We start from the raw sequence: 27,802 nt of genomic DNA, 5'->3' as shown, positions 1-27,802 counted from the left end.
TGAACATGTACAAACGTTTTTATTTAATCACGCAGGAGGAGTTACAAATGGAAATATTTCACAGAGCTCATACAACAAAAAAAAAAATACATTTTTCCCCTTACATCTGCCACACTGATCCACGATGTGCTCACCAGCAGTAAAACTAAATGGTGGTACATTATATTAGTTTAAAAACTTCACACAAGAACTTTGTCCCCTTTACAAAAAAAATGTCACAGTCAAATATTACTTGCATTTTAAAAATTACAAAGGAAACGCATAGAAGTCCACCAGATCCAACACTGCCCATAATGCAAAACAAAATCTGTGACAGGTTTCTTCACTTCTTAAAGGGTTTCAAAAGATGTCTATTCCCTCTTGTCATAATAGCTTGATGCCACCTGGAAAACAGAAGGGACAACACAGAAAGGTTAAGCTTTAACCTCAGCTTTTATTTAAAGAAAAGAGCACACACTAACCGTGTGAAGTACTGGGCTGGCCGAGACATGGTTATTCTATTTGTCAATATTTGTTTAGCAGATTTGAAGAGCAAAAACTATGTTTTTTTTGTTTGATTGGTAGTATCTTCAAGGAATTATCCAAGTCCTCCATGCTCTTGGGCCCAGCCTTCAGTTGTTAAGCCAACTGCATTTACAAGACATCAACTATATTTCACACACGAAGATGCTGTAATATACAAGTCCATTAACATTACAGACATGAGTCACTCATCACTACTGTGCTACAGAAAGAAAAAAAGCAAGCATTATTTAGCAATTGGTAGTACATTATCAAATTACACACTATTAATAGAAAGCACAATGTGTAAGAACGGCTTTATCCACTGAAGGAACAGGTGGTCATGGCTATATTACCACTTAACTTGAGCCTGTAAAGAAAATATCACTATATAATTTTATTTTTAAAAAAAGGAAAAACAATGTCTGCGTGAATGAAAGTGTATAATTAGAGTTTTTTTTTAAAACTGTCTTTAATCTTTATGGTGAGACAGAAGGTTGGAAGAGACCATACCAAAGGGCATCTCGAATTCTGTCCACAATGTGCAGGCTTGTGCGAATCGTGTGGTCATGGTGACATGGCCTGCAATGAAGCTCCCACTGGCAGGTACAAACATAACGGTACAAGTCAGAATTAGACTGGTAGAATTCTTATCCGGCTGTTGCTCTGATATTCTTAAAACCCATTATGGTACATTACCTGAGATCTTTTACCCATTAAGTGTTCAAACAGGACTAGGTTATCCTTACACTATATACTGCTGTATATATTTATGTAAAACTTCAAAAGAAAGAGTTAAATGGGAGAATAAAAAATGTTATGCCCATATTTAATACTTACAATAAATTGACTATAATTGCATCATAAAAATATTATTTATTTATGAATCTAAGATTACTAAACACAGATTAAAGAGCTAGTTCAATCTGGAGGCAAATAGGTGATGGATACCAATTCAGTTTAGCCAAAGTTCTGGGTGCTCATCTCATTAATGTTGCAATTATTACCTACAGCAGAAATCCACAATTTAGCTTCTCATTTTTTTTTTGCACGCTGCAAGATGCTCGTGATCGAGGAGCTTTATGCTCCACAGGCAACAAACAATTAAAAATGAAGCAGCATATCGATTTTTTTGTACATCACCAGGAGTCTGCAGTTCAATGGATCAGACTATGGTACCGGTCCTTCTCTCTGTCTCTCTCCTCCTTCCTCTCCCCACTCGTATGCCTGGCTGCGATCCATTCAAAACTTCCCCACGGTCTCAATTGCGGTTAGAAATGTCACTTTTACCCATCAGAATGATCGGCAAAATTAGAATCAAATATCAGATTAACCCAATTCTTTAAGAAAAAAAGATCCAAGAACATAGCCATGATCCCATGATTGAACGATTCGAAAACAAAAAGGTGGGGAAGGGGGGGGGGAAGAAGAGAAGAGATTCAGGCTTTTAGCAAAATAGAGTTCAACTTTACCACTCAAACAAAAGTTGCCAGAAGGCATTAAAACCAAAATAAAGATTGTTCTAGTCACTCCAACCAATCAGTGAGGCCATTATTTTGCATGGCACAAGAATAGCACATGCTTTTAAGGACTCAAAAACTGATGAAAGTTAGTGAAATAATAATGTCCAATCAATCACTGAAGAGGTTCCACAAGAGTACCAAATTATCTATTTTCAGGTCAGTGGAACAGTAAAGGCTTCTGATAATTTATGGTGAGTAGCTTTTTAAAAAATATATATAATTTTGGTGTCTTGAAAAGAGCACGGGCAATTTTAACCATTTTGAAACCAAAAAGCATTGAACTAGCTTTTCAATTACAACTGTGCATGTATTCCTCAAATACCTGCAAAACATAGGCTTTACCTTGTTCATGGAGAGCTTCAGAAAGGCCCAAGGCATCTAGTAAGGCCTATACTGAGTTTGGCCAGTTCCTCCTCCTCCTCTCCTAGGAGCTTTACCATAGGTGCCTGGTTGACCTGAAAGTAAAATTAGTTGAAGAAAAGGATTTGTCAACTCTCAAGCTGTTGACTACCTTTTGAATTAAACTTCTGTTCACCCAACACCTTTGTTCGGTTGTCAGTTTGGCTCAGCCAGCAGCACTCGTACCTCTTCAGTCAAGGGGCAGAGAGACCTCCGCCCCTTCTCGGACCTGAACACAAAACCTAGGCCGTAGTCAGACGTGCCATCTTCTAAATGGGATGGTAGGCAGAGGCCTCATCTGCCTACTCTGATGGGTAGAGAAGATTCCACGTCACTATTCAGAGGAGCAGGGAGCTCTGGGCAACATTCATCCCTCAAGCCAGCACCAAAAAACAGAGTGGCCATTTATCCCATTGCTGCTTTGTTGACCTGGTGTACAAACGGACTGCCACGTTTTCCTACGTAACAGGGACAAACCACATCTCGGAAGTACAGAGCTGGCTTTGGGCATGGTGAGGATCTCCAATCTTTAAACCTTCTCATCAAGATGCATGGAATACAGCTCAATTATATCTGGGCAGTGTGCCAATCTTTGAAAATACGGACCATTTTCATGGCATCAATTAAGAGACCAAAACGAGGAACCTGCTTCCTGTGATCACAAAGATGTGGGATCAAATCCAGCTGGTCAACCCTGCATACTTTCCATCAAGGCGTATGCAGGGAAGAAGAAAGATTCCTTTGTACTAAACATTGAGAATGCCTACGAGTTCAATTCAAATGGAAATGATCTGTCTATGCACAGCACTGCTCTAACCAATTTGAACAGAGCCGTGCCGACAGTCGGCACTTGCGTTTCATTTGAATTTATAGATATTTTTCCAAACAAAGCTCTGTGGTCTTTGTTACTTTGTATGGTACGTTGGCAGTTTGAGCTGTAGCTGTGTAAGTCTGTGGTGTACTAATCTCAGAGGGTACCATGCAAGATGCCTTCCCAAGCTGAAGATACATTGCATTCAGATAAACACCCTCAAAAGATTTAACTTTAACCTTTTAAGTCTCTTTTCAGACGTGCTCAGTGACCAAGGTTGGGTGGGTGATCAATTCTTTAATTGGTTTCCACTGTGGTCCACATTAGATGCAATTCTTATGACACACTGTCTATCGTTAAAGATCACTCCCGGGGATATTTTGGAATTATGAGTAGGATTTTTAAAAAAAATAAATTTAGAGTAGCCAATAATTTTTGTTCCCCATTTAAGGGACAATTTAGCGTGGCCAATCCACCTAACCTACACATCTTTGGGTTGTGGGGGTGAAACCCACGCAGACATGGGGAGGAATAGGATTATTAAAGAGATTCCAGAATTTCATCCTGCTACAGCAGGCAAGCATGATGGGGCAAATTCACAACAGAGAGCGTGATTCCTGGAATGCTATAAATTTTCCAAGGGCACAACAGGGAGTTACCAGAAGTCAGGGCACTAAAATTGAGGGCAAATATCTTACTCCCATCTCCCAAGGGGCAGTAACTCCTTGTTGCCTTATGGTTCCACGGGCACCAGTGGACCTCTGCTACCAGGGCTTAGCCGACATGGCCACGGTAAGCTATTTGACAGCATGAGACATTGTGGCCAATCCTGATCCAGTTCTCTTGCAATGTCTAATGAAGGGACTGTCAGATAGCAAACCAGAGGCAGAAATCCTGGGCGATATGCCCCTTGGACTCTCCTGGGGCATCTGACGCTAATGCCAGTATAAGCTATCAGATGTGGCTCAGTGGTAGCACTCTCACCACTTGAGTCAGGTTGTGGGGCTCCAGCGACTATTGTGCGGTACTGAGGGAGTGCTTCATTGTCAGAGGGGCCCACTGAAGGGTGAGACCAAAGCTCCATTTGCCCCCTCAGGCTGGCAAAAAAGATTCCATGGCAATCTTGAAAAAACAAGGATGTTCTTCCCCAGTGCCCTGCCCAATATTTATCCCTGAACAACACTGCTCTCTTTGCGTCTCTGTTGTGCACATATTGGCCACGGGTCTTTGATGATGTCAGTGGCTACACTCCAAAAATTAATTCCGTGCAGAAAATCTCTGGGACGTGCCGAGAATGGGAAAGGTGCTATCAAAATGCAAGCAATCTCTCTAATACCTACCACTGTCCAAATGGAGATGAACTAATGGCATACTATAGCTTTCCTAGTCTATACGATTCAGCTACTGACAACTAGCAGAGCCATCAAGAGATCCAATCAAAGTTTTGGGTGAAACTGCACACTTTTTTTAATAAAAGGAGGTATTTCCACCATCTTCCCTTTTCAGGCTTCTCCAGGCCATGTACCTTACTGTGGGTTTCTCTGTCACCCACCACGAGAGTTAGGTCTGCCAATAATCACTTGCTCGAGAGACAAAGCAAGTCGCTCTCCATTTTGCCTCTCCACTGCAGATTAGTTGACACCAGCAACTCAGCGGATTGACAGATCAAGGGACTACTTACTGGATTTTGGCAATAAGTATTGAGAAGCAACTTCTGGTCCATGAAACTTACTGTTATAATCACCATATCCCTGTCCATAACCATAATAGCCATAGTTGAATGCTGGGTAGTCATAGCCACTATATCCACCATAATTCTGGTTATAGCCATAGTTATAATTTCCATAGCTTGGGTTCCAATAGTTACTGTTGTAGCTTTGACTCCAGGTCTGGCTTTGTCCTAGAAATGGCAAACACAAACAGTTAGCAATTCAAAACAACAAAATCATTCACAATTATAGCTTCTGACAGGCTGAATTTGCCTTATATAAAATTCTTACACTGGCCTGAGAGGGTAGATGCTTGAGAGAAGTTTCCCCTGGCTGGGAGCTCTTGAACTAAGTCTCAAAATAAAAGGGCTGGCCATTTAGGGCCGAGATGCGGAGAACTTCCTTTACTCAATGGGTTGTGAATCTTTAAAATTCTCGGTCCCGGAAGGCTCCGGCTGTTCAGCTGTTGAACATATTCAAGATCGCAACGGATAGATTTTAAAAGACTACGGGAAACAGGATAGTGTGGGAAGTTAAAATCGAAGTAGATCAGCCATGAATGGCGAAGCCGACTTGAAGGACAGAATGGCCTGCTGCTACTTATATTTTCCAGTGCAAAAATCGAGATTCAAGTGGGTCTCCAGGGACCTGCAGGGAGGCCATTAAATATTTTCATGCAGCGTTTTCCATCTTTCCTGGAGGAATCCACGTATTCTCTAATTCTCAACAGCTGCAAATTAGATGCACGAATATCAGAGGGGAAGAAAAAAGCACTAGCTTGGCTCAGGGTAGTTATTCTGTTATCACAAGGCAGAAGACCGAGGATTTGAGCCCTTCTCGAAACTCTGACAAATAGTCCAAGTTGAAATTTCTACCGAGGTACTGCCACATTATCAGAAGTCTCATCTTTCAGCTGAGAGAAGTGGAGGACCCGCCCACCTGTTTGAGCTCCATTATCCTGTGGCATTATTGAATAGCCCGGAGTTTTCCAATGTGGTGGCGAACATTCCTCCAGATCACCAACAAAAATCAGATAAGCTTTCCATTCATCTAATTTGGGATGTAATGAAGGCAACCCTTGCCTGCATGAAGGTGACCACACACTGCATTAATTGTAGGGGAGATAATTTGGGACTTCTTAAACGTGTACTTCACACTGGGATGGTGTGGGAAGACTGGGTCGCGTGGGGTAATGTCTATTTAATTGTTATTGTATATTCTCTTTTTGCACTATGTGAATGTTCACTCTAGTTTGTTTTGTTATTATTGTTACTACTGTTTTATTATGAAACATTCTGCAAAACCTTAATAAAAATACTTTTTTTTTAAAACATGGCTGAAACTTTTGTCCAGCCAGAGACTAACGGGCAATCTAAGCAGTTATAATAGAGCAGGAATTTTTTTTTTTTATTAGTTCATGGGATGTGGGCATCGCTTGGCCGGGCCAGCATTTATTCCCCATTCCCGAAGGCACTTCAGAGTCAACTGCATTGCTGTGGATCTGGAGTCACATATAGGCCAGGCAAGGACAATAGATTCCCTTCCCTAAAGGACGTAAGAGAATTAATTTTTACAACAATCGACAATGGCTCCAGTCATCATTGGACTTTTAATTCCAGATTTTTAAAAATTTCACCATTTGCCATGTTGGGTGTTTGAACCCGGGTCCCCAGAGCTTACCCTGGATCTTTGTATTACTTATTCAGCAACAATACCACTGCCTCCCAAAAATGTTATGTTCATGCAGTTGGTTCAGGGAGCTTGGATCTAAGGAACAAGGATAGAGCCAAAAACCACCATCGTACTCAAGAGTAATTATGCTACACCAGCGTGGAGCACTCATAAATGAATGTGTCCTAAATCGACAAGTGGTCCATTTCTGACCAGCTACCAAGCCTCACACTCTCACGACCACAATGTTAGAAAAAACGCACACATCTGCATTGTTAAATGAACTTGTATTGAAAATTATAGTCTTGTAAACTCAGCTGGCTTTTGTAAACCTCAAGTTTTGATCACAAGGCTTTATTTACTTCTTTTGGATTTTTCACATCCGATCATCTCCAATTTCTTTCACACTGCTGAACAGATATTCTGACAAAGTTGTACATGTGTGTGTGTGCAGCAGTGTTTTTTTTTTACACAAACCCCATGTTATAACTGCTAGAATTCAAGGATTGTGCCTCGACAACACAAGCTCCAGGTCATGACTTCAGACCTGTAACAGGGGTAGCTTTCCACTGCGAAGATGGCAATACATTATACCTCCTCTACCTCTTCCTCTGCCGGTGAATCCACCTCGTCCTCCCCATTGCTGCTGCTGGTACACTTCCTTAGGTTGGGCCAACTTGATTTCAACCTTTTGGGAACAAACAGAGGGAGAGCAACAATTACATTTGACAACATATACCAGAGATGGCAGAACTTATACGGAAACACAAGAGAATTTGGATGGAATCGTGTAAACAATCACTGGATCGTCACTTATTCTGGACATGAGAAATCCAAGTCATACAAGCACTTTCTACATAATCACAATTGCAAAATGTGCCACACCTTGCTCGTTCCAACATCGTGGAACTTCTTCTCCATTATTGTCTTCACTGGGTTATCCTCTTTGAATGTGATGAAACAGAATCCTCTTCTCTTGTTGGTCTTTGTGTCCATGGGGAGTTCAATGGATTCAATCTATGAAGTGGACAAAACAAATGATTTTGTTCAAGTGTGCAGCAATGTTTAAAAATTTCAAGGCAAACAACTTTGTTGTCCTTTTGTGTAATCAGATTGCGAGTGGCAGGACTTCATCAGCAAAGTAGTTCCAATACTCGAAATTCTCTCCAAATAAAGCTCTTCCCTCCCCTCTTAAAGACTAAACTCCATTACAATCTATTATCTAACAATCAGGATACATGACTCCAAATAACTTGCCGTCCGATTTAAATTTCCTGTAAGAAATAAAAGTCTGTGTTTGTGATAGGGCTGAAAGTACTGAGAGGGGAAACATTAGCCAAACTTAACATTTAAACAGGAGCTTTCGTGTGCAGAAATATGGACATTTTAAAAGGCAAATTAACCCACACAGCTACCATTAAACAAAAACTCAGTAATAGCACTTGGAAACAACAACTAGTGGGGAAATGGTTGGAACCACAGAACTGGGATAAAATGACGCAACAAAAATTGAACATTTAAAATCTTCATGTGCTTACTGGAAGCAATCAATGTCATATTGATTCAAGTTTCCAGACTACAAGACTCATTTATTAATGCTGACTATATTTACTACACAAAATAGATTTGCGTACACATATGCATCCCATCAGTTGCTGAATGAACCACGGTCTTACCTCTCCAAAAGTTCCAAAATATTCCCTCACTTTTTCTTCTGGACAATCGGGGTCCAAGCCACCAACAAATATCTTCTTGATTTGCTCCTTGCCCTTCATAGCCTGAGCTTTCTTGGGATCAATAACTCTCCCATCAAGTTTGTGTTCCTTATTCAATACCTGAATGTTAAAACAAAAGACTGATTTACATGGTGCTGGTTGAATGGATCGTACTTCAATCAGCAAGTTACTATTTCATTTGAGAGCAGGAATTAAAATTTACAAGTGAAATCCTTTTGAACACAAAAGTCTTTGGAAGATTGACCCTTTTATTTATTTATTTTTTAAATTGCTTCACATAATTGAAGACCTGTGATGTTAACTCATGCTTGAAGGTCACTGAACTATTTCAAGTTAACTCAAAACAGCTGCCACTTAAATTTTTGTGTTAAAATGATACACGATTATTGAAATTCACATGTTAAAAATGGAGCTGCGATAAAGTACAATTCAGTTTCAGTACTGCTCAAACTTTCGGCCAGCAATTCAAGTTTAACCAAGCTTGGTTATTCACAGCCAGTTTTACCATCGAGGGTCCTGAATATTTAGACAACCTAAAGCTTCAAAGTAGAGGACATGGCTGTGGCAAAGTAGAATGGATGCTATATATTTACGTGACCAGTTAAACAGAGTATCGTCACGTAAAAGCTGTTTTTCTTTAACCTCTTAAGGCGAGCATATTATTTGTGCATGGATAGCAAATAGACCTAATTGACCAAACCCAACCGTACATTCAATAAAAAGCATTAATCTAAAATGATATCTTTTAATTCATTTCCACAACAATACTGTTATTGTTACCTGCAAATCAAGATAAAGGCTGTTACATGGTTAGGGCAGTTCTATCAAAAGTTATGAGAATCACCAAAACAGAACAAGCAAATTCAATTTATTTGATGGACGAACACATGTGTTTGGGGGTTAAGACTATGTTAGCCATGCATCAACACCTCCTGGTGCGGGCCCCAGTGAATTCGGAGTGACATCTGATCTTCAAGATCAGCCAGAGCATGAAAGGGATCTCAGTGAATTAAATTGCCGGCCACTCCACTCCCATTTCATCTAACCACTGGATTGATCATCTGCATAATTCACCACAACGTCACATTCTGAAGATCTACATAACATCAACACTTCTAAAAACGCATTTTAATCATTCGAGGATGTATTCCATCTTTGTTTGCAGCAATTTAAATAACCCATTCAGTCTTGCAGCTGCCACATATTATTCAACTTGTTCTTCAGTCAATCACCTTCAACTACTTGCTTCCTTTAGAAGGTAGGAATGGGCCTGGTTGCCAAGGATTCCATTCTTCAACTTCAGTTACACCTCCCCCAATGAAGCAGTCTTATGCCAGCTTGCCACAGGACACCAGACAGGTTTGCACAAACATTCACCCCACTGAAGCAGTCAGTGCCCAGATGTAACAAGAGCTGGACATCATTCAGGCTGGCAAGTCACATTCACGCCACACAAGTGTCAGGCAATGACCACCTCCAACAGGAGAGAATTCAACCATTCTACCCCCACCCCCTTGGCATTCCCATCACTGAACCCCCAATATCAACATCATGGGGTTACCATTGACCAGAAACTGGACTGGACTAGCAATGCAAATACTGAGGCTACAAGGGCAGGCCAGAGCCTGGGAATTCTGTGGTGAATTACTCAACTTCAGACTCCTTCAGGAGTGTCCACCATCAGGAGTGCAATGGAATACTCTGCAATAGCCTGGCTGAGTGCAGCTCAGGAAGCTCGACACCATCCAGGACAAAGTAGCCTGCTTGACCGGGAGCCCATTCACCACTTTAAGCATTCATTACCTCCACCACCAACAAACATTAGTAGCAGTGTGTACAAGATGCAGTGCAGCAACTCACCAAAGCTCCTTTTGACAGCACCTCCCAAGCCTCCAACCTCTACCACCTAGAAGGACAAGGATAGCAGATGCATGGAAACATCACCACCATTGGAAGTCAGCCTCCAAGCCACACCAACGTGAATTGGAACAAGATCACCATTCCTATCAAAATTCTGAAACCCTCGCCCAATAGTGGGTGTACCTACACTACATGGACTACAGCAGCTAAAGAAAGGAGCTCACCCCAGTCCTTCTACAGGGCAATTAGGGATGGACAACAAAAAATGATGGCTTAGCCAGTGACACCCACATTCCATGAAAGAATACCAAACTGATCTTCAATGGGACCATCAACATCTTGCGAGTCCCAACGAAAAGACCAGCCACATAAATACCTCGGCTACAAGAGCTGAGCAGAGGCCGTCATCTCTGCAGTGAATGACTCACCACCCGCCCGCAAAGCCTCGCCCCATCTACAAGGCCGGATCTGACATTCAGATGGGAATAACTGCAGCAGCACTCAAGAGATTCAACACAGTCCAGGACAGGGCAGTTTGTTCAATTGCCTTCCCTGCTAATGGACTCCATTACTGTTGCACCATTATGATTGAAACTACCGGTCACAACCAAGAAGATCATCACATCAAAGTCACAATATAATCTGATAAGACATATATCGCCATCCTATCACTCAAATTACAAAAACCTCCGGACATCCCTTCCTGACAGTATTGTGGGAGCCCCATCATCATAGGGGCTCCAGCCATACCAATCAACAGCAGACAACCCCGGTCACCTAGCAACTGGGGATGGACGATACATGCTCCCTTGTCAGCATCACCCATGTCCTCAGAACAAATTTAATCAAATGTTTTGTTATTTCCCACCATTTAAAACCTCTTTGCATTTTTTTCCTCAATCAAAGGGGCCGACGGACAAATTGTGCGAAGATTAGGGGCCTCACGGTAGCATGGTGGTTAGCATCAATGCTTCACAGCTCCAGGGTCCCAGGTTCGATTCCCGGCTGGGTCACTGTCTGTGTGGAGTCTGCACGTCCTCCCCGTGTGCGCGTGGGTTTCCTCCGGGTGCTCCGGTTTCCTCCCACAGTCCAAAGATGTGCGGGTTAGGTGGATTGGCCATGCTAAATTGCCCGTAGTGTAAGGTTAATGGGGTTACGGGTATACGGGTTACGTGGGTTTAAGTGGGGTGATCATTGTTCGGCACAACATCGAGGGCCGAAGGGCCTGTTCTGTGCTGTACTGTTCTATGTTCTATGTTCTATAACATTTGGCACATCAACTGAATTTTTTTTTTTAAAGTTGAGGTATTAAGAACATTTTTTAAATTGCAAAGCGGAATTAAGGCAATGTCACGGCATTAATTTGATGCGTTGAATAGAGGAATCAATAAAAATGACCAGGTGAGCGGGTTAAGTGTGCATATGTCTGGCTCACTGACAATCTTAGGGTGTTCACTCACTCACTATGAGTGGGTGCATGTGTATAAGTTTTTGCAGGGTGGTGAGTGAGTAAGACTGGGAGTAAGGCACATTCACTCTCTTCCACTCAAGCCCCTCCCCCCGGCTCCGTCATTTTCCCTCCATGGGCCCGATCCTGATTTAAAAGAAAAGTGGGTAAACATCCCAGTATGATTAATGGCTGGCAATGCTCTGCACTGCAGGAGATGCCACCTCTCAGATGTCAAACCCGGGCACCGCCTGTACTCTCAGATGAACATTAAAAAGTTGCCATACGATATTTACCGCTCAACCAGCATCACTGTTTAGCTCAGTGGGCTAGATAGCTGGTTTGTAATGCAGAACAAGGCCAGAGGCGCGGGTTCAATTCCCGTACCAGCTTACCCGAACAAGCGCTGGAATGTGGCGACTAGGGGACTTTTCACAGTAACTTCATACTTATGACAATAATAGATTCTTATTATTAAAGCAGACTATCTGCCAACATCCTTTAGGTGGTTGTGAATAGCATTATTTAAACTAAGAAAGAAATGGCAATTAACAGGTTTTCTCAGACACTATGTATGAAGGCATACATTTCAGTGCATGGGAAGCGATCAATTTACGAAAACAACACTTTTGCTGCTATCACAAGGCAAGTGTTGGGATGGGCCAAAGCTGTAACAATTCTTACATTCATAGAGGTCTGATTATATTGCAGAATTGCTTCCACAATAAAATATTCTGAATTAACATGGCTTATACCAGGGAGGGGGTGAGATCCAGAAATTGGTAATTGGCCTCATTTGGCACAGAGAGTTATTATATCTTATGCTGACCTCTGTACATGTTTTTACAGCCCACATGGCCTTAAGAAAATGCAGCATGGCGTTCCTCAACCCAGAGATGTGGAAGTTCCCCTGTTTATATGGAATTACTGCCTTCAGGGGCTATGCCACAACGTACATATAGATTCCATTAGCACAAGGGGCACACACCGGTCAGCACAGGTTAATACTATTTCAGCAGCTGTACGAGCAATGAACCATGTGAAGAAAATAAATCTCAACATTGCTTATTTTTCTAGAGGCCAGTGTTGGTGATGGAGAACAAAATACCTGGATTTCCAATTCCAATAGTTACCCAGTGATCTCTGATGACAATTAAGCACAGGGTCAGAATCAGCTACAACTGAGTCTTCGAGACGTACAGTATAGGTTCCTTGCACGTTCTGCCATGTTAACTGCTTCTGGCAGTTACACAACCAGCATCAAATTTCCATCATCAGAAGTGATGCAAGAACGAGCACTGAAAACCAACAACCGTTTAAAAAAAAATAGCAAACCAGGACGATGGCACTTATTCAATGAGTGAAAAGGCTGACGGTAGGGATGAGGAAGAATTCCAGAATGCAGAGGTCCAAAACCCATGCCTTCCTGACTAAACAATGGTGTAAAAGGAGACAATATGTATGAACGTGTTTGCAATAATTCACACTGGGATTACTGTATTTGTGGCTACTTTAAAACTTGGACAAGGGAGCAAACCAGTCTTGAAATTTATAGCTCTTGGCTTACATTTCCAGATTTCTGACATTTTTTAAATTGTAAGTATTATTACGCTTCCTTCTTTGGTCTCCCACACCTTACTCTGGTTAAGCCAACATGATACCAGGGCCTTTGCTCCCAGGCACGTGTAATGCTGGCACCAAGCCAATATAGCAGCCCCTTGTACAGCAACACAGATTATGAGCTGTGAGCATAAATCCGCACACAACCGCAGAATATCTAGCATTCCAGCACATTATCTTAGTGTCAGCTTGGTGCACTGGTAACATTCAACAACTCTCAACTCAAAAGTTCATGAGTAATTGATTCCCCGTTCAAACCAGAAAACACTCTAGGCCAATATATCAGTGTAGCTCTGAGGGCGTATGACATTGTTGACAGTGCCTTCTTTTGAACCAAAGCCCCACTCAGCTGAGAGTAAAATTCTACGGCACCATAACAGCCTCCCCGAACAGGCGCTGGGATGTGGCGACTAGGGACTTTTCACAGTAACTTCATTTGAAGCCTACTTGTGACAATAAGCGATTTTCATTTCATTTCATTTAACATATCTCACACTTCCACCATCACCATCAACAGCGGATCAACTGGTGGATCAATGTACAGCACAAATTGGTTTGGTAACATTAACAGTAACTGCATTTCAAAAATAACCCACTGGCTGATAAACACCACAGGAAAGAAATACTGGCCTTGGACAGGGTGATGGGCAGATCATCCAGAATGATATCAGATCTGAAAGGGTTCCTTTACAAGGACATATTGCATAAATTTGGTTTGTGTTTTTTGAATTTTAGTTGTTTGAGACATTCTCTAAAAAAATAAGATGTTCAAAACAATAAAGGGATTTGATGTGGTATAGTGAAACTTTGTGGGTAGTGGGGGGGCGGGGGGGGGGGGGGTCAAATGCAGAAGTAGACATAGTCTTGAAACTACAGTTGAGCCAGTTCGGAATAAAATCAGACGGTTTATTTCACACAAAAGGAAATCAGAAATTTGGTGCCATTTTCCCCAACAAGCTGTACAAGATTTTGTTTGGTAAGAGTATTCAAGGTCAGGGAACTAAAACAAGTACAGGAAATTATGTTGTGGCACAGATCAGCTTTGATCTAATGGAACAAATTTGAGGCTGAATGCGAGAAGCATGTGAAATTGATTGTTTTTACTTTATTACTTACTGCAACTTTAGGTAGGAATAGTTGTTTGTTTGCTTTTAGCCTTAAATATTGCCAGTGAGGGCAGCACGATGGCGCAGTGGTTAGCACTGCTGCCTCACAGGGCTGAGATTCCAGGTTTGATCCTGGCCCTCGATCACTGTCCGTGTGCAGTTTGCACATTTACCCCGTGTTTACGTGGGTTTCAACTGCATAATCCAAAGATGTGCAGGGTATGTGGATTAGCCACGCTAAATTGCCCCTTAATTGGAAAAAATGAATTGGGCACTCTAAATTTATTTATTTTAAATATTGCTGGTAAAAATCATGACATTATGGCAGTAACATTTAACTTACTGTCTGTAAAATTCCCACATGTTGCACAACACCAGTGAAGTGTATCAGCATACTGGATCAGACTGATGCTATACAAATTCCTACCAATAACTGCACTGAATCCAAACCTCAGGATTCATGAAGGAAATTTGATCTTTAAAAAAATTTACTTGTTAAGAGATCTGACCCCCAATGCAAATAAGTTCAGTGAGCAGTAGATGGTGGAAAACAAGTTTTACTTTGTTCTCACACGCACAGCCCTGGGGCTAATGCTCAAAAGAAAACTCTATAAATTGCATTTGCAAGCTTAACCGGACAAATTTTATTTTGCACCACTACCGCAGGGAACACTCATTCTTCAAAATGGAAAGGGACAAAGAGTGACAAGGAAATAGTTATCCATTTCCCAACATTGACATACCCATTGAAAATCTCAAAATGCAGGAGTTTTTTAAAAAGAAAATCTGAGGTAACTATGGATTTTCCCCACAGTGAATGGCAGGTTCTTACAAAATCTACAATTGAGATTTGTTCAGAACCACAATCATTCTAGGCAAATGCTAGACAAACAACTCAGAACTGACTGAGGATTGTCACATCTCATCTTGACCCAATATGAAGGCAACTTGGTAGCTCCGATTTGAGGAACCCCCACGATGGTTGACAAATGCAACGCACCCTTCAGATCCCACTCAGCTGATCAGTCTTTCAGGCATTGTCGAAGCCTCACATCAGGAGTCAAACGGTTGTGTCTTCACACTGCACCCATGGACTCGAGCAGATAACCTGGAATGACGGTCCACTGAAGCACTGAGGAAATGCAGCATTGTTGAGAGGCGCCAATATTCAGATGAGACACTCTCAACTGCCTGCTCGGGTAAGCACTGAAGATCAACTATTAGCTGAAGAGAAAGGAGTTCTACTGACATTGTGGTCATAATTTCTCCCTCAACCAACACAAAAACCATACATTAATTTCACTGTTGTTTGTTGGACCCTGCCACACAGAAATTGGCAGCTACATTTGTCTAGAAAACAATCACTACTCTTTAAAGTTAATGTAATTTGGAGGCCCTGACATATAATGCATTATATTAATGCAATTTTATTTCTTAAATGGTTTCCAGTGCAAATTCTAGACAGTGGGAAATCTAACAAACATGAATTATGTTTACAATCACACAGCTCAAATGGCTTTGGAAGAAGCCCAGGAGCAGCTTGTCTGAGTAAAGGATGGTGTAGGCATCAGTAGACCTGAAAAAAGGGAGAGAAAATAAAATGGAAACCAAAAGCCCTACTATTCAACCTTATGCAGTGTCACATTTGAGTCATTTCAAGTAGTTAGGATTCCTCATTTAACCTGGATAGTCAGGTTAAAAACTGGCAGTGAATACAGAATCCTACCTTGTCTACACTTTCAGGATCCTTGAAGAGGATAAACCCAAATCCTCGCGAACGCCCAGTCACAGGATCCATTTTGATTACGCAGTCTACAATCTCTCCATATTTAGAAAAGTAGTCCCTTAAATCTTTCTTGCTTGTTTCCCAGCTGAGTCCACCAACAAACATCTTCCTGCACAGTGATAATATAAAAAGGAAGGGTAAATCAGTTTTTTTAAATCAGCGCCAGTACAAATATAGTAACTTAGGTTTGGTTGTGGGACAACACTGCCAATGTTGGTAGTCTCCTCCACTGCCATTTCAGTGCACCGTCAACCCCTGGTTATATGAGATGAATGTCCATATTGTGCCTCCTCTGTTTTGGGTCTCAAGCTAACGTTATCGATGTTACTTTACCTACAAATATGGGCTTTCTCCATCAAACTCCACATGGCTATTCATTCTGCAAGGAATAAAAACAGGGGCACTGACTCTTCAAGAGCTTTTCATCAGGCACTTTCCCCATAGTTTAAGGACTTGAGAGTTGTACCTTCAAATACACGAGTACTGACCACGTCCTGCACACAAATGAAAACTGCTCCAAGCAGGTCTGAAAACAGAGAGAATTAAAGAGCTGGCATGAAGAAGCTTTGTTCATGAGAATTTAATTACATTCACAGAATGCAGGCAATAATTGGAGTAGGCAACTTAACATAATTCCTTATTGATTCAATCCACATTACACTAAAATAGGCTTGGGGGGGGAGGGGCAGTGCTTAGCACTGCTGCCTCATGACGCTGAGGACCCGGGTCACTGTCCGTGTGGAGTTTGCACATTCTGCCAGTGTCTGCGTGGGTCTCACCCCCACAACCCAAAGATCTTCATGGTAGATGGATTGGCCATGCTAAATTGCCCCTTAATTGGGGAACAAAAAGTATTGGGTACTCTAAATTTATATATTTTTTTTAAAGAGGCCAAAAGAGTGGACAGATGTGGAGATGAGATTCTGAGAAACTAGGTTCACAAACTAATACAGTACTCTGCAAAGTCCTGATGTTCTGCTGTCAATTCTCGATAATGCCCACAATGGTGTGCACTTTCCAGTTAACTATCGTGGATAACATTTTGTGAAATCTTCCCCGAATTGTCCTTGAGGTTATTATGTCCCCTGGTCTTTAACTTTGTGGTGATTCCTGGACAGCCAAAGAGTAAAAGGAGCTCACTAATTGCTGCTCCTTGTTAGATTCATCTCCAGGCTTAGTCCTTGCTACCAAAAAAATCCCTGGACTAGCAAGTATACATATTTTGCTTACATGGTTAAAGCACAGTGGAATTTCCAAAATGGTTGGCAAAATTCACGGTACAAATTACTGAAACGACTAAAAGTTATTTCTTCAAATCAGAACCTCATCATTTAACTGCAGTGTTAACATGTCAAGCACGGGTTACTGGGCCACTACTAAAGCCTGATGTTTGCTACGCCCAGCTTGGCAAAATAGTGCCAACAGTCTGATAATCGTCCGGATCCAACATTAAACTCTTTCAGAATGAGATTCAAAGTCTTGACGTGATAGACAGCAAGATGAATTGCAAATGTAAACATTAAGTTGGAAAGCCTGCACGTAGAAAGCTATGCAGGAGAAACCATGGCTCATGAAGGGCATTAGTGCCACGAAAGGGAGGATCAACCAACAATTAACAAGAGGGTGGAGCAGTCATACAAAAGGACTGCAGTGTGTCATGAAGCTTTTCAGGTGGCTGCTTAGGTCCAGCACTGCTTAGGTTCAGTCTCCATGCTTAGAGTTGAAAATCAGCCATTAGAACTAGAGTCCAGTCTTCTATTTGTATTAAATCCATTCCTGTCTCCAAAACAAGTAAAGTGGAGCTAAAACAAAGTGAGTAATTTAAGTATTGCTGAAAAAAGGAGACATGGCAAAGCTTTTTGCCTCATACTAATCAGGGTACTTCTCAAGAATAGCAGCATAAGGGGAAAACAACAATTTATATCCCGCGTTGCCATGGAGCATGCAACAGCTGATGGCAACTGACAGATGACCGCCAAACATTTTTCAGAATTTAAACCAATTGGTCAAGGCATTGCCCCGGGGAATGAATCAATGAATGGAGGTTGCTTATTGTGTTTAGCCGCAACAGATGAAATGTGTGCACATGTTCTTTCTGCCTGCAAAAAACAGGGTGCGTATATTAATATATGTAGCTTCCAGTGCTCGCAGATGTCCAACTCTGCGAGCCCAATTTATAATCTTAAATTGTCTGTCAGCGTAATTCTTAGTACACTGAAGCAAATGTTGTCCAATCTCGGAATCACGTCTAATGTTGGACACCATGTATTGAATTCTGTTGAGTATGGTGTGTACCTTGCCTATTGCGAACAGCTACTGGGACATGCTACCTGATATGATTCACCAGTCGTTGGGACATACGGCCGACATACCTAACATCAAACTAGCATTAAAATTCAAATAACACAAATTTCAAACAGACCGTATACTAGAAGCTTCCTGTTTACATTTCAAACAAAACTCGACAATTATGTCAGTCACTATCAACTGGTGTATTCTCTGTGGCAACAGAATAAATTGTTGTTTTCCCCTTATGCTGGAATTCATGCGGTGTTCCGATCAGTGCAAGCTGAAAAGTTTCGACCTGTCTCTCTTTTCAGTAATACTGAAGTTCTGTGCTGCCAAGCAATTATTTGAATGATTTAAAGTAATTTGAATAAATGGCAATATAGTATTGGAATAGAATTAACTTTAAATTAAATTAATAGGGTTATTTAATTTGCCCATGGGATGAGAGCGACACTGGCAATGCCTGTACTACCCATCCCGAATTGCCCTTGAGAAGGTGGCGCAAGGATGAACCACTGCAATCCATGTGGCGCAGGTACACCCAATGTGCTGTTAGGGAGGAGATGATAAAGACAGAATAGTAGAGAAAAAAGGAAAATGAATGCAATTCTTACATTTTTCACGCCATAGTAAATAATTTCAAATGAATGTATATTACAGAGCTATGCAATATCTGGGTGGCTTTTCAAATAGTTTACATTTCCCATTTGATAAAGCAGCTACAAGTATTCAAAGTCCATCCTATCTATACTCCCGTATGAATTTGTAGTTAGAACTTGAAGCACAGCCAAGTACTGGGGTATAAATGGAGCAAGAATGTTAGTACATGAAATGAAAACATAATCTTTTGGCTCAGGGATTAGAAAGGACTTTCATAGAACAGTACAGCACAGAACAGGCCCTTTGGCCCTCGACTTTTATTACTGTCCTGGCAAACCCTAACCTATATACTTTTCAACTTGTCCAGAGAACCCTGTCCGACACAAAAGCCTGCGCACACTTGAAATTAAATAAAATGAAAATCGCTTGTCACGAGTAGGCTTCAATGAAGTTACTGTGAAAAGCCCCTAGTCGCCACATTCCGGCGCCTGTCCGGGGAGGCTGATACGGGAATCGAACCGTGCTGCTGGCCTGCTTTAAAAGCCAGCGATTTAGCCCAGTGAGCTAAATCAGCCCCTAGAAAAGGGTGGATGAAAGATCGACGAGGATGGGATTCAAACCCACGCGTGCAGAGCACAATGGATTAGCAGTCCATCGCCTTAATCACTCGGCCACGACTTCACCTCCATCCTGGCCAACCTTCACTGGTTCTATGTCCTACTGCATAGCAAACTGTTAATCCGCTTTCAAATTCTCTACTCCTCACCTGAAACATTTCAGCCCTAAGGATCTGTCCACAGCATCCTCTCTTCTAACATTGGTTGGCTGTGTTTTGACATGTCCCTCCTGCCATCCATTTCCAGTCCCAGGCATCAACCTTATGATCAAATTACCAACTCACATTTAAGGTGGTTAATGGCAGAGAACAAATTTGTACCTTTGTACAATGCTTTGTACCTTTCACAGAACTCAAGAGACTATTGAGTAAATACACCAGTATGTACACTACACGCGAGACAAGTTTGCAACACTGACACTGAGCACTCTTTCCCATTCTCCCTACAACTTTAGCAGTACTTGCTTTCAATTCAGTTTTTTCAGTTTCCCTGTGCCAGCCATCCTGTGGTGTATCTGGATAAGATTGTCAATTAGCAGCAAGTCTGGGGCAGTTGTGTACTCTCTGTCCATGCTACCAAGAATGAAACAAACTGCCCAAACAGATTTCAGAAAGAATTCTCACCCAGAGAGGAAAGACTTATATCTGTTAGTTTGAACCTGGAGTGTTGAGTTGAACAGCCAACGTGTAAATCAGTGCCAGAGAGGGCCAATGATAAGTAGCAACCTAGGGGTAGGGACAAAGCTATTATTTCAAATATTCTATCTACAACTGGATAGGTATGAATGGACCAAACAAGAGCAATCGCATGGAGCTGGATAATAAGAGAGAGGAGTTGGAGGAGGATGTGATCCAGAGTGTCATAAGCTGCAGATGTCAGGGAGGGATGGTGGACTATTAGTCAACGAGGATCTCAATTGTAACTTAAGATCCTTTTGGAAATGAAACTTAATTCAAAGGATTCACACATTGAGTCATGAAAATCATGGTGAGGGCTCATGATGGTGGTTTTCAAAAGAAAGGGGGTGGGGGGGAGAAGAAAGAGAGAGAGAGAGAGAGAGAGAGGGGGGGAGGGAGGGAGGGAGGGAGGGAGAGAGAAAGTGATTTACAATGTTGGCCAGCTTGTGGGCAGGAAGGAAAGTTAGATGGCCAATAGTGGAGATGGGAATTAAGGCAACAAGAGCTGGGCATCATGCGCTGAGAGAAGCTTATCCATCAGGAGAGAAATGCATACGATCAGATAATGGTGGCTTCTGAGGTGCGTTGCCTTTGGTAGGCAAAGAGGGATGGCAGCAGTAGCAGCTAAACTGATGGTCTTAAACACAGTGAGTCATTGCACGTACTGAAAGTGAGGATGTAAGGGAAGTAGATTGGAATTAAATGAAACATTTGATAGTGGAGGTAGTGAGACCAAATAACACATGATGTGGTCCAGCCAGATCTGGCGATGGACAGTTAAAAATTCAGGATCTCAGCAGCACCCACTTTCTTCCATTCTATCCCATCATAGAAGACACCAATGTTGAAAGCTCCTTCCAGCAATGACCATACCAAACTGAGTTTCAGCAGTTTAACGGCCTGTGCAGGAGAGCATGTGATGGCTTTGTGCCCCCATCAATGTTACAGAAATTGAGTCCTTGTCGTAAATTCTGGGGTTCCGCACCAGGTATTGAAATCAGCATAATCCAAGTCCTCATACAGGGTTCTATCTCAAAGACATATATTCACAGAAAGGTTGACTTCCTATATTCAGGGCCTGCTGTGACAGCCTAGTGTCATTGTCTGCATAAATCATTTCTTGGCAGAAAGTCATCTCATTGCCTAGTAAAGGACGTGGCCTGTGCTCAAGTTGAGACAAGGGCAGCCAAATACAAAGCAGGACTCCAGAGTTTACAATAAAAGCTGTTTGGTATTAGGATGGTAGGCACTCAACACAATGTCAGCAGTGCATCCACACCTTTTGATCAAATCTGCATAAGATTTAATGGCATGTATTAAAACTAAGTAGACAAAATTATCTTTAGCCAAAGCTGCTCATACAGAGCAAGTACTCATGAACAGAGCAAGGATCTAACTAAAGCACACATATCATTTCATATTTTACAATAGCTGATCTTACGGAATGTGAAGTGCTCTCAGACTGTGGGTGCAACCGACAAGGCGGCAATTATTGTGAATGCTTGCGCACAACTCAATGGTTTACTGGGCTATTTGGGAACACAGCTAACATGGACTGAAGTCCCATGTCGACCAGACTAGGTATAGCACAGGTTTCCTTCCCTGGGCTCGCTTTCTAAAACCTTTTCAGCCCACAATTTACTACCTTGATTGAATTCAACCTTACAATTTGGCATGAAGAGAATGGAATTCTGGACTGCCAGCCACGACCAAGCCACTGTTATGTTAATACCAATATCCCAGAATATTCCCTTGCTCAAAAGAAAGATGACTGCTCATTGAAGCTTTCCCAAAGGCAAAAGATCCCTCTGCTTGTGCACGCGTCAACCTAATTCTCTGGAATCATCCATATACACTAGTCTCTTCAACATGAATTGGGAGGCAAAGAGCAGAGATTACCAGCAAATTTTGCCAATAATTTCTGTATCCTAAAGGAGAGATCAAATCTTAAAAACAGACTGCTGTCCAGAGGAGCGCTCTTACTGAAGAAAAAGCCACTCCAGAACAAAGGTGAAAGCAAGACTTGACCTCTACTTACATTGGAAGAACACAAATCAACCAATCGAATAGCAGCCTCAACTACTCTCAGTTTAACACTATACTGGTTTTGAATTTTCCCTCAGGCCACCTTATTTGGGGATAAAATAAACGCATGCCCATATGGAGAATGTCAGGACATCATAAATGCCTCCAAAATCACCTGTTTCTATTCACAACAGTCAGCACAGCATTGCTCCACAATGTGCGCACAAATACAAGTCATGTTTGAGGCATAATTGCTGTGAGAAGCAGCAATATAGTTCCCAATTCCACAGGCTCTCACTAAATGGTGACGATAGCTCCCAAGTAAGCTCACCGCATGCGCCAAGGCCACTGACATGAGTTAGTCAAAACAAAAAAAGCTGGTCAGAAAATGTGCTTCCTTTACATTGAAATTGTACAAGTCTCGGTAGTGGGCGAAACAAAAGCAGCTGGACCACATTTAGAATAAGTAATTAGTAACTGAGCGGATGACTTAAATGGCGGATTAGTTTTACCATACAAGGAGTTAATAATCCATACTGGAACAGGAAGTATTAAACACATGTATCCGATAAAAGAATACCCATGGGAGAATATGGAAAAGGAAAGGTAATTCATCATGGTCGTTTCCTGTTCACTGGAAATTGAGTGGGCGATCAATAAAACTGATCAAACGACAGGGTGTGTATTACTGCATTGAAATACAATGTGAATCAAGCATTGCTGACCTTGTTTACAGCATGAGAAAAACTGCAGTTTTGAGGAACTATCTGTAAAACAGCACTCACTGATCCAATGGATGATTCAGAAGCAGCAGGGACCATACCAGAACCCAGGGCTCTAAGCCAGGGGTTTCCACGCTTCTGACTGAGCTGCATACACTCCAGGTCACCCACCCGACTTCAGGCCAAGTTTCCAATAATTTGCGCACACCTCAAGTTTCTGCAACCAACAGGTTAGGTGTTCTGATTTGGGGTTTCTTCACTAATGAGACAGCAGCACCGAAGACAACCCTTTTCAAAAGCACAAGAAAACCAGGTATCTGGGAACTACAAGCCAGACTGCTGAGAGGTGCATGTGACCCTAAGGATAGAGACTTGACACCTTCCCAAAAAAAAATACAGTGAAACATTTAGCTCAGCACTGTGTCCCATTTCCTTGTGGCTTTACCAAGGTAACAATTTGTTCAGTTCCTCTTAAGTGGAGAGATTAATATAACCAAGTCAATTTCAAAAAGAGAAGACCAAGCTCCAAGCCGGGTTTTCAAAATGCTGGGGGAATGGGCAATTGGATGGAAATAGCTGATTAACACTGACTGGAGAGCTAGGACTAGGACAGAAATTCTAAACCAAACATTGTCCAATGAAGTGTAAATCCATCCACAAATTAGATGGAACAGACGCTCAGCTGGAATAGCTGATGCTACATCATTTGGACTTTCAGAGGAAAAAACCTGGACGGTTAGAATGGGAAGGTAGTTTATACTGACATGCGGACGGGCTGGGACAATCAAATACTCCGCAGAACACAATGTGTTCCTGTGGGTTGGGTGAGTCAAGAAGTGTTTTCTACGCAAGGCTGAACAACAATTGCACTAAATTAATATTCTGGAGTTGGCACAATCTTTGGTGAAACAAATAGCATTTGTACAAAATCTTCCCTTAGATTAAGTAAGCAAAATAGAGTCCATTATAAGACAGTTAGTGCTGGGCTAGTGAAAGGAAATTTTCATAAACTGAATGGCGATGCTTTAATAAATTCTTCTGATATGGCATTAAAGAACTTTCCAACAGGAAAGATGAGCAAAATATATTAAACTATATATACATATATACGGCTCTGGGTCACTGTCCGTGTGGAGTTTGCACATTCTCCCCGTGTTTGCGTAGGTTTCGCCCCCACAACCCAAAGATGTGCAGGTTAGGTGGATTGGCCACGCTAAATTGCCCCTTAATTGGAAAAAATGAATTGGGTACTCTAAATTTATTTAAAAAAAACTATATATATATATATATATATATATATATATATATATTATATATATATATTAAACAGAAAACGTTAGAACAGAAGTAGTAAATAAAACCAGTTAAAACAAAACTGCAAAAGGGAAAAAGTAAAAGGGTGAGCATGGTGCGGGGGGGAACTAAAATATTTCCATATTTGTGCAAAATTGTTCATAGTTTAGGATTGTTGCACCAACAAAATCTAATTAGGTTGTCTGAAGAGCACAATGACTGTAATTAGCATTTGCAAAGAGCACAAGCTGAGCAAAGAATAATCAAGTGTAATTTCCATAAAACCAGCAGTACAAGGGTTAATTAGTCCCAATGACTCAAATTCGAAATGTGGAATTTTTCCCCCCATTCTAACTTGCAGTGAGATGTGGGCCTCGGTGGTAAAGTGGTGAGCATAGCTGCTTCCCAAGTAGTTGACCCGGGTTCAATTCCCAGTCATCGCAGTGACTTTATGCGCGAAATCGCAAGCTTCAAATGGAGGACCAAGAAACAATCCCAATGCAGCATTTACATAGGCGGCGCGGTGGTTAGCACTGCTGCCTCACACCGCCAAGGTTCCAAATTCGATACCGGCCCCGGCCCTATCCTTGTGGAGTTTGTACGTGTCAGCGTGTGTCCCAACCCCACGGCCCAAAGATGTGCAGGATAGGTGAATTGGCCATGCTAAATTGCCCCTTAATTGGAAATGAAGAGTTGGGCACTTTAAATCTATTTTTTAAAATATTTTTTTAAAAACATGCAGCGAGATCAAAACCGGCCTTGTAACATCAGCACTTTTTGGAAATTTTCAATTACATCGTGCTCTTTTTAAAAGGGCTTACATACATCATGTATACACATCCTTTCGGAATAAGGATCCAATCTAATCAATATGGTTCAGGCATGAATATGAGCAGTTCAGGGCAGTATCCAAGCACAACAGAAGGCCTTTCTTTAATCAACAGCCCCGCACAAGTAAAATTTTGAACTCTGGCTCATAAAAGTTACTGTGCCCTAGACATCACACCTACATCCAATGTCTGGAGAGTAGATTAGTCAGCATTTTACAAAACCAGCAAGTTCACACAACAGAACTTCAGCAAACTGGAACAGCTGATATTGTGAACTTGCTGTAATGACGGGAACGTCAAGTTTTTCAAAACTACTCTTACACGCAATAAACACAAAGCACTGCAGCCAGCACTATAGCACATGAAACTTAAGCTAAACTTTGAAAAATAGGTTACAGCAAAATGATAACGAATGTGACAAATGGCAACCACTCAGACATTCAGGAATCACATTGGTTTTTAATGTAGCTTAAACCCAACATGTTTCTTCGGTAGATACGGAAACTATTTAAATGTTTCATTATTTAACAGAGCTCTTGAAAAGCTTTATGCAGTTTTGCTCAGAGCCCAGCAGCAGATTAATCATCACACTGCTTGCCTCTCAGACCAGCTCAGCCTGTTCTTCCTCACACAGCATCAGATCAGCCCCTACATTCACAGTGCAACCCCGAGAAAGAATGCATTAAAAAAAACACCATCTCCCGATAGCAGAGACAATTTAGCAAACTTCAACTGTGCAGAGACTGCAGACGCTGGGATTGTGCTCTTTAGAGGAGGGGGAAATCTTTAGAAGTATTTTTTGATAAGGAACAACAATTTTCACAGGTGAAAGAAAGGTACAGATTTAAGATGATTTGGCAAAAGAAGCTGAGAGTTTGTAACAGAAAGCTCTGATGGTCTGGAATGCACTGCCAAAATGGGTATGAGAAGCAGTTTCAATACTAATTTCCAAAAGGGGACTGGATAAATACTTAAAATGAAAAATTTGCAGAACTCTGGGGACAGGCAGCCGAACAGAATTAGTTGAGTAGATTTTTCAGAGAGCCAGCATAGATTCTATTAAAAATAACTCACATTAATCAAATATAGAAAGTTGCGGCAGATGCACAGTGTACCCACCAGTATTCGAAAAGATAAATGTTTTCAGATCTGACAATATGGACTTTTTTTGTTTTTACTGCAGATTTCCACTATTTATCTATACTTTGCCACAAGGATACAGGACAATGTGAGAGCCAGCGGTATAAAGGAAACAGAAAATGCTGGAAAAACTCAGCAGGGCCTGTAGAGAACAACCAAATTAGCATTTAGAGTCCGGGTGACTCTTCTCCAGAACTTAATGCGTTGTATTGAGGGAGTGCTGCACAGTTCGAGGCATCACCTTGCAGAAGAGACACCAAGTTAGATATTTGAGGTAGAGCAGAGGAGCTCGCCCTGGCACCTTGGATGACAATTTGCCCTCGTGGGAGAGTGAAGGACCAGAATCTCAGAGTAAAGTGTCACCCATTTAAGACTAAGATGAGGTGGGTTTCTTCTCTCAGAAGGTGGTGAATCTGTGGAATTCCGTACCCCAGAGGCTGGGTTGTTGAATATGTTCATGGCTGAGATAGACCGATTTAAATCCAAAGATATGAAGGTAAGGTGGGGTTACAAGGATGGGGGGGGGGGGGGGGGGGGGGGTGCTTAACATCAGCTACTCTTTCAGAAGGTCAGTGCACACTCCATGGGTCAAAAGGTTCCGTAAGGATTCTACGGAATAAAGGGTTATGGAAATCAGTCAGGATCTCACTGAAAGTGGAGCAGCCTCGATGGGCCAAACCTTCACTCCTACATCTTATGGACGTGGGTGGCAGGTGGCAAGCAAGGCTGCCTCACAGCTCCAGGGACCCGGGTTCAATTCCGGCCTGTGTGTGGAGTCTGCGTGGGTTTCCTCCGGGAGCTCCGGTTTCCTCCCACAGTCCAAAGATGTGCAGGTTAAGTGGATTGGCCGTGATAAATTGCCCTTAATGGCCAATGGGTTGGGTGGGGGCTCGCGGGGATGGGTTCTTTCCAAGGGGCTGGTGCAGACTCGATGGGCCGAATGGCCTCTTCGTGGTGTGCTGGCGGGGAAGGCGCTACATCAATGCAGCTTGTTCCCAACCTCAGTCTCTGCGCATGTGCTGGAGAGCAGCAAGGGGCGGCCTCAGCCCGGGGCCCGGCCTCGGAGCTCAATGTGAAGCCGCGGCCTCCCCTCCCTCACTCACCCCTCATCCTCCTCATTCTTGCTGGCGTTGATCTTCGAGCCTTCCACCTCCTTGAGCGTAGCGGCCGCTCCCCCGGGCCCTGCCCCGGCCGCAGGCTGCTGCTGATCCCGGCTCCCGTCACCCACCCGGCCCGGGCCCGAGGCCTCGCCCGCCGCCCCCGGTTTGGACTCGGGTCCTCCTCCACCCCCGCCGAACGAGGACTCGCTGCCGCCCGGGCCGCCGAAGCTGTAGAAAGCGCCGTCGAAGCCGTCGGCCACCGCGCCGCTGCCGTTTTCCGCGAATTGCGCCCCGTCCGCCATCTTGAGCAGCCCTGGGAGAACAAAACCCGCGAGCGGGA

At 42.4% G+C, this 27,802-nt stretch overlaps 1 protein-coding gene across 6 annotated transcripts; it reads right to left on the bottom strand.

The window, feature by feature from the left end:
* LOC119956015 (heterogeneous nuclear ribonucleoprotein D-like) lies at positions 1–27,802 on the bottom strand. 6 transcript variants are annotated; one of them, XR_005458574.1, is made up of 9 exons: positions 27,466–27,800; positions 16,110–16,278; positions 8,291–8,449; positions 7,500–7,631; positions 7,209–7,302; positions 4,967–5,134; positions 2,367–2,479; positions 1,015–1,100; positions 1–383 (listed from the first exon to the last, which is right to left on the bottom strand). XR_005458574.1 is itself a non-coding variant. In XM_038782711.1 (8 exons), the coding sequence occupies exons 1-7, from the start codon at positions 27,762–27,764 to the stop codon at positions 2,403–2,405; spliced, it is 1,098 nt and encodes a 365-aa protein (XP_038638639.1). In that variant the 5' UTR covers positions 27,765–27,799; the 3' UTR covers positions 1–383; positions 2,367–2,402. The 6 variants fall into 6 exon arrangements, 5 of the variants coding, with proteins under 5 accessions (XP_038638639.1, XP_038638640.1, XP_038638641.1 ...); XM_038782711.1 differs by lacking the exon at positions 1,015–1,100 and having other exon boundaries at positions 27,466–27,799; XM_038782712.1 differs by lacking the exon at positions 1,015–1,100 and having other exon boundaries at positions 7,218–7,302; positions 27,466–27,797.

This window comes from Scyliorhinus canicula, chromosome 22 (genome assembly GCF_902713615.1).
Source record: "Scyliorhinus canicula chromosome 22, sScyCan1.1, whole genome shotgun sequence".
Taxonomy (NCBI): domain Eukaryota; kingdom Metazoa; phylum Chordata; class Chondrichthyes; order Carcharhiniformes; family Scyliorhinidae; genus Scyliorhinus; species Scyliorhinus canicula.
Note: the sequence above shows the minus strand (reverse complement) of the source record. Positions and strands in the feature narration are given on the sequence as shown.